The sequence below is a fragment of the Rhipicephalus microplus genome, chromosome X, assembly GCF_043290135.1.
Source record: "Rhipicephalus microplus isolate Deutch F79 chromosome X, USDA_Rmic, whole genome shotgun sequence".
In the NCBI taxonomy this organism is placed as follows: domain Eukaryota; kingdom Metazoa; phylum Arthropoda; class Arachnida; order Ixodida; family Ixodidae; genus Rhipicephalus; species Rhipicephalus microplus.
This window is the reverse complement of record NC_134710.1, coordinates 498,229,717-498,245,454: the sequence shown is the minus strand read 5'-3', so window position 1 is coordinate 498,245,454 and position 15,738 is coordinate 498,229,717. Positions and strand designations below refer to the sequence as shown.

At 45.8% G+C, this 15,738-nt stretch overlaps 2 protein-coding genes across 5 annotated transcripts in view; one reads left to right on the top strand and one right to left on the bottom strand.

Annotated features, from left to right (window-relative positions):
* Window positions 1-9,854: 9,854 nt before the first annotated feature.
* Window positions 9,855-15,738, bottom strand: part of LOC142776738 (uncharacterized) — a 54,690-nt gene continuing 48,806 nt past the window's right edge. For 2 of the 3 annotated variants that reach the window (XM_075880979.1, XM_075880981.1), the window contains exon 5: window positions 9,855-14,426. The gene's annotated coding sequence lies outside the window, so the exon portion shown is untranslated. The remainder of the gene's footprint in view (window positions 14,427-15,738) is intronic. The other variant, XM_075880980.1, reaches the window with a different exon arrangement.
* LOC119160759 (uncharacterized) overlaps window positions 14,206-15,738 on the top strand; it is a 48,351-nt gene continuing 46,818 nt past the window's right edge. For both annotated transcript variants that reach the window (XM_075880985.1, XM_075880984.1), the window contains exon 1: window positions 14,206-14,439. In XM_075880985.1, the coding sequence (XP_075737100.1) occupies window positions 14,206-14,439 (234 nt within the window). The remainder of the gene's footprint in view (window positions 14,440-15,738) is intronic.

The following is a 15,738-nucleotide window of genomic DNA, read 5'->3' as shown; positions in this document are numbered from 1 at the left end:
TATTAAAAGGCAGTTTTTGTACTGCTTCATTTGAACGAAAAGCTGCAAAATTTTTTCTGCTTCTGCATGAACATTCACTTGACGTAATATGATGTAAAATGAGTTGTGGCGTAATATTAGCGCATAAAAGTTTGCCCGAGCGCGCCAAAGAATTTGAGAAGTATAAACGTCACTACTGATAGAAAACTGCGAGCATGATTCTAGCTCAATTAGATGTATTTTTTTGTGTAATACAGGTTGCAGGAAGCATACATAATTTACAGCTAACGAAAAGGCATTTCCTGCATGACCTGTGTGCGTCACGCATTGTGATGTCTACAAGGAATACAGAGAATCTGGGAGTGTGTGACACTAACGCTAAATGGGTTTACACCTTTTCTTATACATGCCTGTGGAGAGAACACTTCAACGGCCCTCTTCACGCTTAATTTCTCGAAGTTCGTCGGGTAAACGTGCTTCTGCGTAAGGTTCCGAACAAGCTTGAACGACGACTGTTTTTCTGTTATGTCCAGCAACTTTCTCAAATACGTGGGGCTGTAGTAATGCCCATTGTTGAACAGAACGCGTTTGGTGGACAACATCTGGTTGCGGAGATTTTTCAGGATGTGGCAGTGGTCAAAAGAAAGGAAGAGCCTCCGATTCATATCCATTGGATGTCTGCAACAACAACAAAAAAAAATGAATAAATAAATTGGAGAAAGGCGGCGTTTGCGGTGTGAATAATTAGTTGCATATACGGTTTTCTGTTTTTTACCAAAGTAATGTAAATGTTAGCCATTCGAAGGACGTGTGCGTTGTTAATTATTACCTTATTATAAAATTTCTCCACTCATGCCATGATCCTGCAGGTCTGTGTGTGTGTTTTATTGAGATTACCTACACCTTAAATCTTCCGAAACTTTAAGTATACTCACCCATTCATACAGTCGCATGCAGGTGCGCATACATTACGCAAACGCGTAACGTCAATTGATTTGTAAAGACGGGCTATTTACAGCGATTGTACTGTTGATAGCAATCTTGTTATGGACACGGCTTTCTTATATGGCAGCGCTGATTAAAAAAAAAGAAGGGGGGGGGGGGGCTCTGATGCTGATACAGGCTTTTTTTTTTGTGCGACCAAGTCTTTTGTTTTTTTTTTCACTCAAACACGGCATGCATGCGCGTGCATACATTGATTGATAGATATGTGGGGTTTAACGTCCCAAAACCACCATATGATTTTGAGAGACGCCGTAGTGGAGGGCTCCGGAAATTTCGACCACCTGGGGTTCTTTAACGTGCACCCAAATCTGAGAACGCGGGCCTACAACATTTCCGCCTCCATCGGAAAAGCAGCAGCCGCAGCTGGGATTCGATCCATGCATACATTGAGGGCACACTGCGAATACATATAAAAAAATATTTACACTAGGCATTGCGCACAGCTTAATGCGAGCTGAGAGCAAAAATATATACTTAGCAACTTACGGCACAACTGGCATCATACGACCATTCCCTAACATGGTGAACATCTTTTTGTTCGAAGCGTGGTTGTCAGCTACAAGTCGGACCACTTGGAATCCTGCTTCTTCGATGGACTTAATTACTTCAAGTGTTAGTTGATGCAGGTGGTCTCCTTTTACTGACTGCGTGAAATAATATCCCACGGGTAGCCTGAAAAAGATAAAAATTAGCAGTATTCTGTAGCGTCGGTGTCAGCTGGGCTTAAAATCTCACTCCGTTGGAGAGAGGAGGAGAGCCAATTGCTCATCTCGAGTGCTTGTCAAATAAGTGCACAATGCTAAAGTTGACTTGCCGGGGGAAAGGGGGGGGGGAGCCCTCCTTAAAAAATAGAAGACGACTCCCCCTGCCCCTCCCCAGACTTTCAGCCCTGGTCGCGGAATAGCACATCATTGGTTAATTAAAGACAACGTTTTCTTTTTATATCTATAGGTGGGGTTAGTCTTTCAGTCACAGCGAAACGTATAGTGATAGACAAAGTGATGATTCACTTACGTGTAGTGCGTTGATAAGCCTACAAATACAAAGGCGAGAAGGTGTGTGGCCAGCTCGTTCTGAATGCCCACTTCTTTTTCTAGGCCTCCCATTTCGACTAGGCCATGGACTTTGTCTCCTTTTTTTTCGTACGTCAGTGCTTGCTTTAAAGACATTTCATCCACAATCAAAGAGCCCATTTTTTCCTAACAAAAAAAATGGGGGGGGGGGGGAATTCACTGTTAACAGACATGCGTTATATATCGGCGGAGACAGTTAATTATATAAATAACCTTCTTTGTTGTTCCGTACATGACCCATAATTTAACAGAAATGATTAGGGTTTAGAGCAAACATAGCGCACTGCCGTATACTCTTAAACAATACATCTTACGTTCGAGTAATCCTTGCCACAGGTCTGGTCCCTGTTTATTCACTTTAAATCACTTTTCATTCGGCTATACTAGCATGTATTTTGATCAGTCAAACACTGCCGCGTGCGCTGCTTCCTTCGTTATTCGCGTGCATATTGTAAATAATTCTGATCGAAGTAACGTACCCGTTCGGACAAGTGTGTGCTTTCCGTGTGCAGCCTTTGCTTCATTAGCGACGAAACAACTGCTCCAGTACAGTAGCCAATGTAACGCTTCAGTGTCATGCGACTTGGAAGGGTGAGGCACCCAGACCTCCGCAACATTTCGTACCCGCAGGGTGATTTAGCTTGCCACATTATGGCCTGCCTGATGGTCACCTCTTTCCAACGGTGATTTTTCTCACGCAGGCATTGCAATTGCTCCTTCAAAAATTCAGCCTTCTTGTCGTTCTCGTCCAGCATTTCCTGATGATGAAAGGGCAGTTGAAATGCGTAAATCACGCGCAAGATAACATACTGGAAGAAAGCGGAAGTGCAGGGGAGAATGGAAGCTTGACCCGCTGAAACATCGTAGAGCAGGGAATGCCGGCGCATCCAACAATTCGACATTTACGTACTGGACTTGCCCTTGTCAAGACAAGTTTAGATGTTGTGGGAGAGTGAGCAAACGTTCACACACACGCTACTAAAGGAGGCTGTTGCTGTCCTGACAAAGAATAGTGCACCTGATTGTCGAAACCTTGCATTTGGCATCATTCCTTATTCAACAATTCATAATCGCGAGAAAAGATATGCGTTTACTCTTAAGACAATAATAGATGTTTCATGTCACCACGTGGACATTCAATTGCAGCTATGCTACATTAATGAATTGCGCAACTTCAGACTTGCGTCATGTTCAGTAACCGGCCACCGACTCACACATACGGACTAGCGGAAACTGTTCACTTACACTTTCCAAACCATTCCTTCCTTTTTGAATGCAATGCTGCTCGCTCAAGTTTATAAGGCAGACATCACATGTGCGTCAAGCGTGGCTTCCTGTACGAGCATAAACCGATCGGCCCATAGCACCAACACAACACAGCTTGCAAATTACTGTCTTTCCAGTTGTCAGTCCAATGTCCCTAATTGTTTGCGACGACAGAAATTTGAACTCGTTGTTCGCAGGATAAAGGAATAAACTCGGGGTGCGCCAATCACGCAAGGGGGTACACACCGACCTTCGTATCTTAAACACTTGCTCATGTGCGCGCTTACCCACCAACCTTCTTTTATTCCGTGTCCTTATGTCAGGCCTACACCTTCGTATGACCAGAAAGATTGCCAGCATCGGCGTACACTAAAATGTCACGTAAATTTATATGAAGAAGAAAATCTATAAACAGAGTTTCTCTCGAGCAGACATCATGACAGCGGACTTGTCATCCTTAAGGCTATAATTGTATTTCAGTCTTTCAGAAAACAAGCCTGCTTGTCGAAACGCCGCCTCGAAACAACTTTGCTAAAACTACTGATTAAGCGAGTTGGTTCATGATTATTTTCAGTGTTTGTGTGTGTGTAAACAGCGATTAAAGAATGGGAACAACCCCTGTTCACAGGTTTTTTACTGCAAGCTTCCATCCTCCCCTTTCTGACGTTTCTTACAAAAAAGTATAGGGACACTAAGTTAATAGACTGATAAATGAGTACCTGATAATTCTCTATCGTTCCTGTTCCGATCATACGACTATTAGAACAGAAAAAATTAAGACTAGGTTTAATGTTCTGAGTTTGGCGAACAATCTTCGACACGTGCACGTCGCTTTATGTTGCGTCGCTCCTTGTGTACTTGGCCGCATTGGCTGAGAACATTTCTTTGAAACTTGCTACTTCAGACCTTGCATCTACTAACACAGCAGTCTTAGACATTACCTGAGGCCGTCAAAGTATGACGTCACTGCTAGCCGATGCGCGAGAACTTAAGGGTAGCATCGCCACCTTTACAATCTCTTATAGTTTCGAGAATTCCTTCGCTCACCGGACGTCCTCTCGTAGTACGGGTGATGTTGATAGAATTGACTTACTCCTAAATTGTTATTATGTTCAGAGTCATTTAAAATTAAGTGCGAATATAAAAGGATTAATATAACATTCGTCCACTGACGTAACTGCGTACCTGCAGCGTTAGAGCGCCATTCGCCTCGGCGAGGGCTTTCATCTCGAAAAAATCTTTCTTTAGCTTCTCTAGCTGTGAATGCAAATTACTGTTCATTTCTTTCAGCCTGCTGCACTTCCGCCGCAACGTCTTAGTTGCCGCGACCAGGGAGCGCATCTTCTTCAAACCGATCGACGTTTGCGACGTCATGGAGCGCCGCACTGGCCTCTTCTGGTGTTCCCCTTGTATAACTGAACTACAGTCCTCCATGTTGTCCTGACTTGATGGAAAATGCAACCACTCGGCCTCTTGTGCAGTTTCAATTGGGTTTTCAGAACTATATACTTCCCCAGGCTCCGCTGATGCTCGCTCTTCTTGAGAAGAATCTGCGTTGGACGTTCCCCTGTTAAGCCGAAAAAATAGCGAAGCATGACAGATATATTGTCCCGCTAAACGCATAAGGGAATACTGCTAACATTATTCTTATCCGTTGTTGTGTTAGACTTCAAGTTTTACTTACAGTATTTTTACTTGTATGGGTGCCAGCGTTGTTTCCCCCTGCGTTCGTTTTAGCCGCTTTTTCCGCGGCATTGGATCTTGCCCACGTGGATCAGGAGAAGCGGGAAATAAGGAAGGCACGGCTGTGGGCTTCAACATCTTCCTTTTCGTCACTGTTCTGTAATCTTCAGCGGTAAAATGCAGGCTGCATACCTTCGACCGGTCGCTGGGCTCCCAGCGATGCTTTCCTGAACCTTCATCAAAGGTAAAGGCGTATACGCATGGCTAGCAAGATTGCAAAATAACAGTCCATAACACCTTTTTTGTAATTAATTTTTCCAAAATGTAACAAGCCAAATGGGGAGGTTAAGAAAAAGCATAGCCACGATTTTATTCTGGGGAAGTACCTGTATACCCATTTAGTGCATTTTCATATTTTCTCGCAGCCTTTGTAAATGTCTTTTTAGATGACTACATTCGTCGATTGATGTTTAGTGATGGTACGTGGTCGAGTCCAGTGGCATACTTGAAGCCCTTTATTCGAAGAGCTCATTGGCTATACAAGGTTTCATAACAAAGCTGAATTTCCTAATGGCTGCTCAGTAACGAAGCGCGACCCAATACGACAGAGCCGAAACCGAGGCGCACTTGAGCGCCTTGGTCTTGGTTTAGAGCGCAAACCTCTAACCTGTACAATGACTCCGCCGTTGACGACGATGACTTCAGTGGTTTTTGTTCTTTTGCATTCTCCAAAACGAATCTTTGTCATGCATGATGTAATCTCAGATGCAGCACGCACATAAATAGAGTATCTGTCGCTGATTATTCCAGGTTCCTCATTTCGGTTTCACCGGCTGGGTCTCTTAACCCTCACAGAGCCGATGGGCTCATTGCACGAAGGACTTCAATTATGTCATTATACCCGACCGCCTGCCAGCCCTATATAGAGTGAACAGTTAATCGCCACATTTCGTTACCGGCGTAACGTTTCTAATTACCTTAAGTAAGCTTATACAGAAACGAACAAAGCTGTATGGGAAGATAGAGGTTTGAGATGAGAAATACATTTGACCAAATTCGGTCGCTAACTTCAGTGACACCCAGTGTTCAAGAGTTGTCCATCGCTAAACACACACACACACACACACACACACACACACACACACACACACACACACACACACACACACACACACACACACACACACACACAGAGAGACAAACTGTGGAGGCAGCACGTAAATATTTCATATCATTAATTTTTTTATGGATTTCGGCGGCATTTGTTGAGGCAGCCTTCGGGAAGGGTGCTCGAACCCCTCGCAACCCACCGCTACGCATTTTTACATAATTTACAGATTTCGTATATTTACTTTTTTCTTGTGTGCTATATTTAAATTTCTTGGCACTATTTGTGGAGCCTGCCATATTAGCCGCGGTACTTTAAAAAAGCTTTCATGTTTTTTAGCTCAGTGAATTAGCATAACACACGGAAATAAAGTTTACTAAAGCACCCTGGTGCTTCTTGCTAGCTTGCAACTCGTTCTGAATTGAAACGACTCTCAAAAACACAAGACTCACCTTTTCTTCCAATTGCCTCGATCCATTCTTCCCGTATGTCTGTGGCAGGAAACTCGTGAAAACTTACTTTACTTTGTTTGCCTTGTTCCGATTTGCAATATGGCACGCAGCAATACACCATACTTACATTTGAGGTGTCAGCTCATCTAAAAAAAAAAAACTGCACGCGGCCACTATTAGAGCTGACTACTGCAGCTATCTGCCGTCTGCAAGTTTCTGCACACGACCTACTGTGTTTCTGCGTATCTTCTGCAATTTGTGTATGCGTATCGTCTGGAACCATCGTGATTCAGTGTGAACAATGAATGCCTAACAATAGTTTTTTTATCTCGTTGGACTACGTTTTCATTCAAGAAATATTTTCATAATAAATTTTCCTTCATTTGTAGAAAAGTTCCCGTCTGCTTGCCACTGTGACCCTTTGTGTGCTTTTTTTACGGTTCTATTTCTGCTTCAAACGTCCACACGAATGCAGCCAACTCTGACGAGGAATCATATCGCTTTATTTGCCATATTTTACACATTCATACACAATTCATGCACAATAAGAACGATTTGCACTGCCACAGCGATGGCTGAAGCAGACGACAGCGAACAGGTGCTGCCTAGCGCCACGCCGCTCGTAGGTGACGGCCCTAGCGGCAGAAGGTATGAACTAGAACGTGGGCGCTGGAAGAGGTGCTCTCTGGGCAGGTCAGGAGTGTAGTAGGTCATGGTTTCAATCATGACCTACTACACTCCTGACCTGTTCAGATAGCGGGGTTCCTATGGGAGCGCGTGTCCCCGCTCTCGTTCAATCGCTCGCCGTAGGTGGCGCTACCTATAACCTGTTCGTCTGCTACTGTGCGGCCGGCAGGAGGGCGACGGACTGATACCATGCGTCTGCTTCTGTGACAAACTGCCTATACGTGCACGAAGGACTTCAATTATGTCATTATACCCGACCGCCTGCCAGCCCTATATAGAGTGAACAGTTAATCGCCACATTTCGTTACCGGCGTAACGTTTCTAATTACCTTAAGTAAGCTTATACAGAAACGAACAAAGCTGTATGGGAAGATAGAGGTTTGAGATGAGAAATACATTTGACCAAATTCGGTCGCTAACTTCAGTGACACCCAGTGTTCAAGAGTTGTCCATCGCTAAACACACACACACACACACACACACACACACACACACACACACACACACACACAGAGAGACAAACTGTGGAGGCAGCACGTAAATATTTCATATCATTAATTTTTTTATGGATTTCGGCGGCATTTGTTGAGGCAGCCTTCGGGAAGGGTGCTCGAACCCCTCGCAACCCACCGCTACGCATTTTTACATAATTTACAGATTTCGTATATTTACTTTTTTCTTGTGTGCTATATTTAAATTTCTTGGCACTATTTGTGGAGCCTGCCATATTAGCCGCGGTACTTTAAAAAAGCTTTCATGTTTTTTAGCTCAGTGAATTAGCATAACACACGGAAATAAAGTTTACTAAAGCACCCTGGTGCTTCTTGCTAGCTTGCAACTCGTTCTGAATTGAAACGACTCTCAAAAACACAAGACTCACCTTTTCTTCCAATTGCCTCGATCCATTCTTCCCGTATGTCTGTGGCAGGAAACTCGTGAAAACTTACTTTACTTTGTTTGCCTTGTTCCGATTTGCAATATGGCACGCAGCAATACACCATACTTACATTTGAGGTGTCAGCTCATCTAAAAAAAAAAAAACTGCACGCGGCCACTATTAGAGCTGACTACTGCAGCTATCTGCCGTCTGCAAGTTTCTGCACACGACCTACTGTGTTTCTGCGTATCTTCTGCAATTTGTGTATGCGTATCGTCTGGAACCATCGTGATTCAGTGTGAACAATGAATGCCTAACAATAGTTTTTTTATCTCGTTGGACTACGTTTTCATTCAAGAAATATTTTCATAATAAATTTTCCTTCATTTGTAGAAAAGTTCCCGTCTGCTTGCCACTGTGACCCTTTGTGTGCTTTTTTTACGGTTCTATTTCTGCTTCAAACGTCCACACGAATGCAGCCAACTCTGACGAGGAATCATATCGCTTTATTTGCCATATTTTACACATTCATACACAATTCATGCACAATAAGAACGATTTGCACTGCCACAGCGATGGCTGAAGCAGACGACAGCGAACAGGTGCTGCCTAGCGCCACGCCGCTCGTAGGTGACGGCCCTAGCGGCAGAAGGTATGAACTAGAACGTGGGCGCTGGAAGAGGTGCTCTCTGGGCAGGTCAGGAGTGTAGTAGGTCATGGTTTCAATAGTCGGGAGCGTCTGGCGGTACGTCTAGACATAACACGGAGGAAGGAAAGGTGAGACATAACGATAAAAGCCGGTAAAGTTACGTCCAAACGAAACAGTGAACAAAAAAATGTTAGTTAGGTTTAGCGTGACAACAATACAAAATTGGCTTGTTTGCTATCTCGAACAGAGTGGCAGCTGTGGCGTAGTTGGTTAAAGCAACGCATCAACTCGTCAGGTCGGTGGTAGAGTGCCTCTATCGGTGGTTCAAGTCCTATTGCAGTTCATCTTTCGTAGTTTTTCTTTTTTTTTCTTCACGCATGTATTTTAACATTTGCGCCTCCTCATCAGCCCGACTTGCTGCTGCTGGTGGTCCCGTCCACAGACCCTTTAATATTGAATATCCGATGACTCTTGCAGGATTGACTATATTTGTTATGATAAAGTGTTTTGCGAATCAGTGCTCTTAATCGGCGAGATGCAAAAAGACACAAAAAACTCGAATGCAGCTAGCTGCATTGGTTTCTTCGGCACAGGTGTCAGGAATGTTGATTTCCACGGTTTATCAAAGTTTTGATGACAGAAAGGTGCACTGCAACGTAGTCTCGTGCAACTTTTTTTATGTCGCTCAGTGTACCATCACCTGACGAGGTAACCGGCAGGCCGCTTTCTTTAAAAATACTGACGTGTCACCGCAATGTTCTAGGCGATCAGCACTTGATAAACAATGCCCAAGGGCAAGTGCCGACGGCGTTAACCCATCTAACTAAAAAACAGCTTGTCTGCCTTGCTCAATAACACGCGCGGCCTGTGACAGCACGAAAGCATTCACGTAGCAACGGATGAGAATGGCCGTACGTGTTCGCGCTTGACAAAACAGACGGCAATGCATTAGCTCTGGCCTTCGGAGATCACAGGCTTAGTAAGAACGATATAATAAAGTTGTTTCCATCCATCGCATGAACACTTCGCCGACGCACTGGGGTTTCATGCATGTGCGTCCGGTCAGTCACACGTGAACTGTGCGAAAGCATTTATTTCATCGTCGACCTTGTCCTTCGCGACAAGCAAAACTCGGCAGCAAAAACACTTTCACCTTTGACAACACCACGCTTGGCATTGCAATCTAGAAAATGCAGTACGTCCAACAACTGTAATCCGCACATCATACTGGCCCCGCCGCGGTGGTCTAGTGGCTAAGGTACTCGGCTGCTGACCCGCAGGTCGCGGGTTCGATTCCCGGCTGCGGCGGCTGCATTTCCGATGGAGGCGGAAATGTTGTAGGCCCGTGTGCTCAGATTTGGGCGCACGTTAAAGAACCCCAGGTGGTCGAAATTTCCGGAGCCCTCCACTACGGCGTCTCTCATAATCATAGCGTGGTTTTGGGACGTTAAACCCCACAAATCAGTCACATCATACTGAGAAACTTCATGGCGCACACACTCAGATGAAGCTGCGGCGCGGTGGACGCCACGCTAGCTCCAACCACCAGGTTCAACTAAGTATACAGCAATCACATGAAGCAGCGACGACACTCCAGTCATCCTTGGGAGTAGCCTAGGCCATGGCCACGATTTCATCGGAGTTTTCACCACCTAACACATCGCACGCGGCTACCATCTCGCAGTGTTTACCTTTCGCAGCCGCAGCGCCCATGGCGCTCCCTGTAATTAATGTACTTTAATATGTATTTAAATGACAAACCTGGGCAAATTGACTCGTTAAACACTTGCTTTGTAAAATTTTTGTAGGTTTGGCGCATTAAACACGAATAATTTACACATTTAGCTACCTTTAAGTAATAATTTTAAAGTGACGTCACTTCCGTGCGGTGCAGAGGCCACTTTTGTGTGGGGCTGGCTGCTGCGCCGCGCGGCGCAGGAGACGCTGCCTTTTTGTTTTTATGGATAAAAAACATACCAGATTTGGGCGTATAATTATTATTTTGTAAAAACAATTTCGTTGCATTGATTATAACTGTTTTTTCGCGCTTGCGTCCTTTGACGTTTGATGAGAGCACTAGTTCGTTACGTAGTCGTGACGCAATTCCTAAGGCCAGGTTTTGCGGAGTGTCCTCTCTTGTCTTTTTCTTTCTCTATGACAACACGCTTTCGGCGCTCGGTTGCTTCTTCGCGCCATTATTTAGTGAACTGTCGTTCCTTACGAAAGAGTTCTAACATGTGACAAGAGCGCCAATAAACAATGCCTTATTGTTGTGCCCCGGGCCGCAAAAGCGGCTACGGAAATGACATTGATAATCATTTCTTTGAGCCACCCTGGGATCGCGATGAGGTTAAAAAAAGCCACCCGCATGTTCCCGCGGAAAGAAGTCGAGTAAGTGCGTCGCAGAGTGAGGGGGGGGAGGGGGGGTATCGCGTGTATGTTGCGTAATTGGGTATTGTTATTTCATCTTATTTACGTAATGATGAAGAAGCGCGTCCTTCAAGGAGGAGTGTTTGGAGGCTGATATGTTGGGTTGTGCCCCACTACTGGTTGAAGGTACTGTTGCTTCCAGCGCATCTACTCGAGTCAAGCAAAGCGTAGCCAGAAATTTTTTTCGAGGGGGAATTGGGCGGGGGGCACCTGCTTCGTTTCGGGCAAGGCACTTCCTTGAAATGGTCATTTGTTATTCTTTATGCTATCGCTAAAAACATTTCCGGGGGGGGGGGGGGGGGCATGGGCCCGGTGTGCTACCTCCTGGTTATGTCTGGCATGGACACAAATTGCACTCTGTGTAACGAGCCGGAAACGGTTGGACATGCTGTGAGTGAGTGCTGGGATCCGATATTCTTTTGGGGTGCGGTACAAAATACCCTGAAGAAATATCTGCCGATAACACCTCATGGCATACGTTATATTTCAATACAGAATGAGGGTGATGTTCCATACAATATGACGCGATTACTGGGCCTTTACAGTCTCTGGATAAAGCGCGTGGCCGTGAGCCACATGGATCCTAAAGCAAAATCGGCACGGGAAACTTCATTGAATGCATAATATGTGCGCAAGATAGATCGAACGTTTATATAGCCTCAAAATCGTATGCATGTCTTTGATGAATTGGTGAAAGTTAACCGTTCTTAAACCGTCAAAGTAGTGCCAGTAGACCAAAATGGTTTTGATGAATATGTATTGATTTATTTCTCAATAAAAAGGTTCTAAAAAGCACGCGCGTGCCTGTGTAGTAGAACTCCCGCTCTCCCCGCAAACTGCCCAGGTTCGACCCCCACTCAGACCCAGAACTTTTTATATTTGCATCTTGCTCAATTTTCCAGTCGCGCCCAAGATGATTATTTTTCGCTCACAACCAACGAAACCGACGCCGACGCGAGAATTTCTGCGAAACGAACTCTTTAACGCTGTCGCGTTAAAAATGGGCACAGATGCTGTGCCATGAGGATGGGCGGCTGACTCACAAGTCCGCTATATGTGAGTAACATTTTGAGGCGGACGATAATGTCAAATATCATAAGTACATTATAAATGGGAAATGAAATACTTCCACCTCGAGGAAAATGGGCGCTAGTGCCAAAGACATTACCTCGCTTTTTTCCCGGTCTGCCAGAGTGCATATCGAAGGCACATGTGACGACAAGAACAAGCAGGTCACACACACACACACACACACACACACACACACACACACACACACACACACACACACACACACACACACACACACACACACACACGTGCTAGGGATGAGCTCATGCCAGAAAATGAAATAGGGAAGTTATGGTCATGGAGTCGGTCGAGTGATTTTAGCGACGACGCATCTCCGGGCAGATCAGACGTCTTGTCAACTACACCGTTCGCGCTCAATGAAGCGATGAACTTCTCGTTGCCTTCCGCGTGCAGGAGCCAAAAATTAATCAATGATGCCGGGTCAGGCATGACGTGCGGTGTTTTTCTACTGCAGAAATCTTGCACCAAGAGCTGCTACTACAAAAAAACTGTTATTGTGGAACGAGGTGGTAGCTCTAGATTGTGCCCACAACTATTAGTGTTCATCGTAAACACTGTACAGTGTTTACAAAGCGGCCTACTAGTTTTCTCTGCCTGTCCTACGGAGGCCACTGCTAGCCAGAAAGCCTTCAAAGGTGGTGAAAACCAGAAAACAAAAGGTCCGCAACCTCTCGAAGAGGTTTGCCCGTGCGGCTGCCTCAAAAAGGAAGAAACATAAGGAGATCCTGGCTCTTGAGCGAAAGCTTTCCGCAGTTTCGAATGAGGGAATCGAAAATACCCTTGCTGAGCTTCCTCATTTGCTAAGGCTTTCCTTTATGACATCACTAATGTAACGAGTGTTCGGCAATAACCCAGCGAAATTATTCGAGAAAAATGGCTAATACTTTAGCCATCTTTCGCGCGAGAGTTGGCATGATAACTACAATTTTTAATGCCCTCACGAGAGAATTCTTTTGCGAGAAAGATGGCTGATAACTACACTATATAAAAAATGCCACCTTGAGCAAACTGTATTTCTAAAAAGTGCTTTCATTATAGCGCAGTGGACATTTGGCTGGGAAATTTGGCAGGCCGACGAACACTGGAAAGAACGTGAAAGATGCACAGCTGATTACAAAATAAACTACGCTTAAGATGAGCCACCAATATAGAAGGACGATCGCATACTAACAACTCGTCCTGTGTACTTCTATTCTGGCGTCTTGTGTTTCGAGCACTCTATTTTAATAATGTATTGCAAACTAGCGCCCAACACAAGCTTCTCGGGCACAGCCGATTCCGCCCTAAAACAGCGTTCCGGGCATTGTTTGTAAATAAATAAGTAACAAAATAAATAATAATTACTTTCCCGATTGGAAAGGCTCCTGACCTTTAGTGGTGATTATGAAACAGATGTTTACAAATTTTTGTTTTTGAAGTAGTTGAGTTTACCGCTCAAGTGTCAATGGCGAATCTCGGTTATCACGACTGACGAGAGCTGCGACGAGAATACGAATCACTCGCGCTGCAGCAGACGACGCGCGCGGCTTGAAGCAAAATGGCACAGCAGCGCCACTAGTTCTCGCGTAGGCCACCACGGCCACTTCAGAGAGCGCGCGCCTACGGGGAGCTCCTAAACTGACCTGGTTCTAGTAACGTTGGTTCTAGTAACGTTGGCCCGGTCCTCGTGTTTGCGCGGGGGGGGGGGGGGGGGATGCGAGAACAGTAGAAATAATCCTTCCAGGTACTCCACTCCGGAATGCCCATTCGTTACACCGAAGGTTTTCTTTTCCTTTTTTTATGCGTGGGTTTAAGAAACGACCGTAAACATTTTGAAAGTACTGGGGTTCAGTCCGTGTTCGCGGGGACGCCACGCCACGTCCAGATTGCGTCTCGGATCCCGTTCGAGATCCGGGGCCCGCTCTATGTCCAGGACACGGTCCCAATCCAGGGGTGGCACCAGACCACGTCCCAGCTCCGGTGCCCGTTCCGGATCCGGTCTCGGACCTGGCCAGGGAAACACTGATGCACCGAGCACCAGACCGGACCCCTCGCCCAGGACAGACTGCGAGCACGCACGGAGACTCCAGCTGGCCGGAGCAGTCCACGCCACCGAGGACCACAGCAGGGGCAAGTCAAACCTAACCTGGGCCAACAGGGTTCGTAGTAATGACGGCGAGCAACCCATGCAATGCGACCCGTCCCCAGAGCATGCTAGAGACGCGGAGATATTACGACTGAAAAAGGAAAACACCGAGCTTAAGGATACGCTTACTAAAATGGCAAATGAAATGGCGGAGTTTAAAAAAATGCTGAGCACGATGCACAGCAAAACTGAAGGCGAAACCACCGATACGCCGGTTCCGGCTCCTATTGGTGATAGGCCCATGGCAACCAAACGCAGGGCGGTAGTAAGCAAGCTTAAGAACACATAATCTCAAGAAGAATGGCGATTTGGGCTAGTTGGTTTGAATTCATAGTAATAAGGGCTGCAGCGCGAGCACGAATGTGCTAGAAGAAATAGACAAAGTCGAGGTACGGAAGGCAAAAGAGGATTTGTGCGGGATTTTAGCTCCATCCAGGGGACACGCAAAAAGGATGTGCAAGATCATCCGGTCTGAGCAGCGCTCGTGTTGTCCTCTTTTGCCTTCCGTACCTCGACTTTGTCTATTTCTTCTAGCACATTCGTGCTCGCGCTGCAGCCCTTATACATAATCTCAAGTCGAGGAGATTAAGCAAACGCTGGTTACAATTACAGAGAACATTAAGATGGTGGCAGGGAGTGTAGCTAGCCTCACGAAGAGTGTTAGGCAGATGCAGGCTGCACTCAGTGACCCAGCAGAGGGGCTTAGGGCAATGAACGAGCGCATCATTGCGCTAGAAATTCACGCCAAACTGCCTAAATCTGCGCCACAGGGTGCGTCGCCTGGCAACGTGGAAACCGCCATTCCCGTACACGTCGAGAGCCGAGGAGCTAATTATGAAGATGAACAGATTTTTCGAGCCACACTGACCCCCCAGGGCGGTGATCAAAGTAGAATCCATAATGGATAACGATAAAGACACTGTCTGTATTTGGCAGTGGAACTGCAGGGGGTACGCTGGTAAAAGAGCACTTCTGCAGCAGTACTTTAGAACAATAACGAAGAAACCTCAAATTATAGCACTTCAAGAGACTTTAGCCTCTGCAGCGTCCCTTTCTGGTTACCGGGCAGTCCCTGGCCAGTATGGAGGACGAGGTGTCTCGAGGTGTCTGCACACTTATAAGTAAAAAGCTGACGCACGTCGCCCACAACTTGCAGATGGCCAGATGCAATATCGAATATGTAATGGTAGAGATCCTACTTCACACACCACTGCGCAATCAGCGGATTTTGTTTTGAATGTCTACAGTAACCCCAGGCACAGGCACCAGCAGTTCAAGACGTTGCTCGAGAGGGCAGTTGAATTAGCCGGTC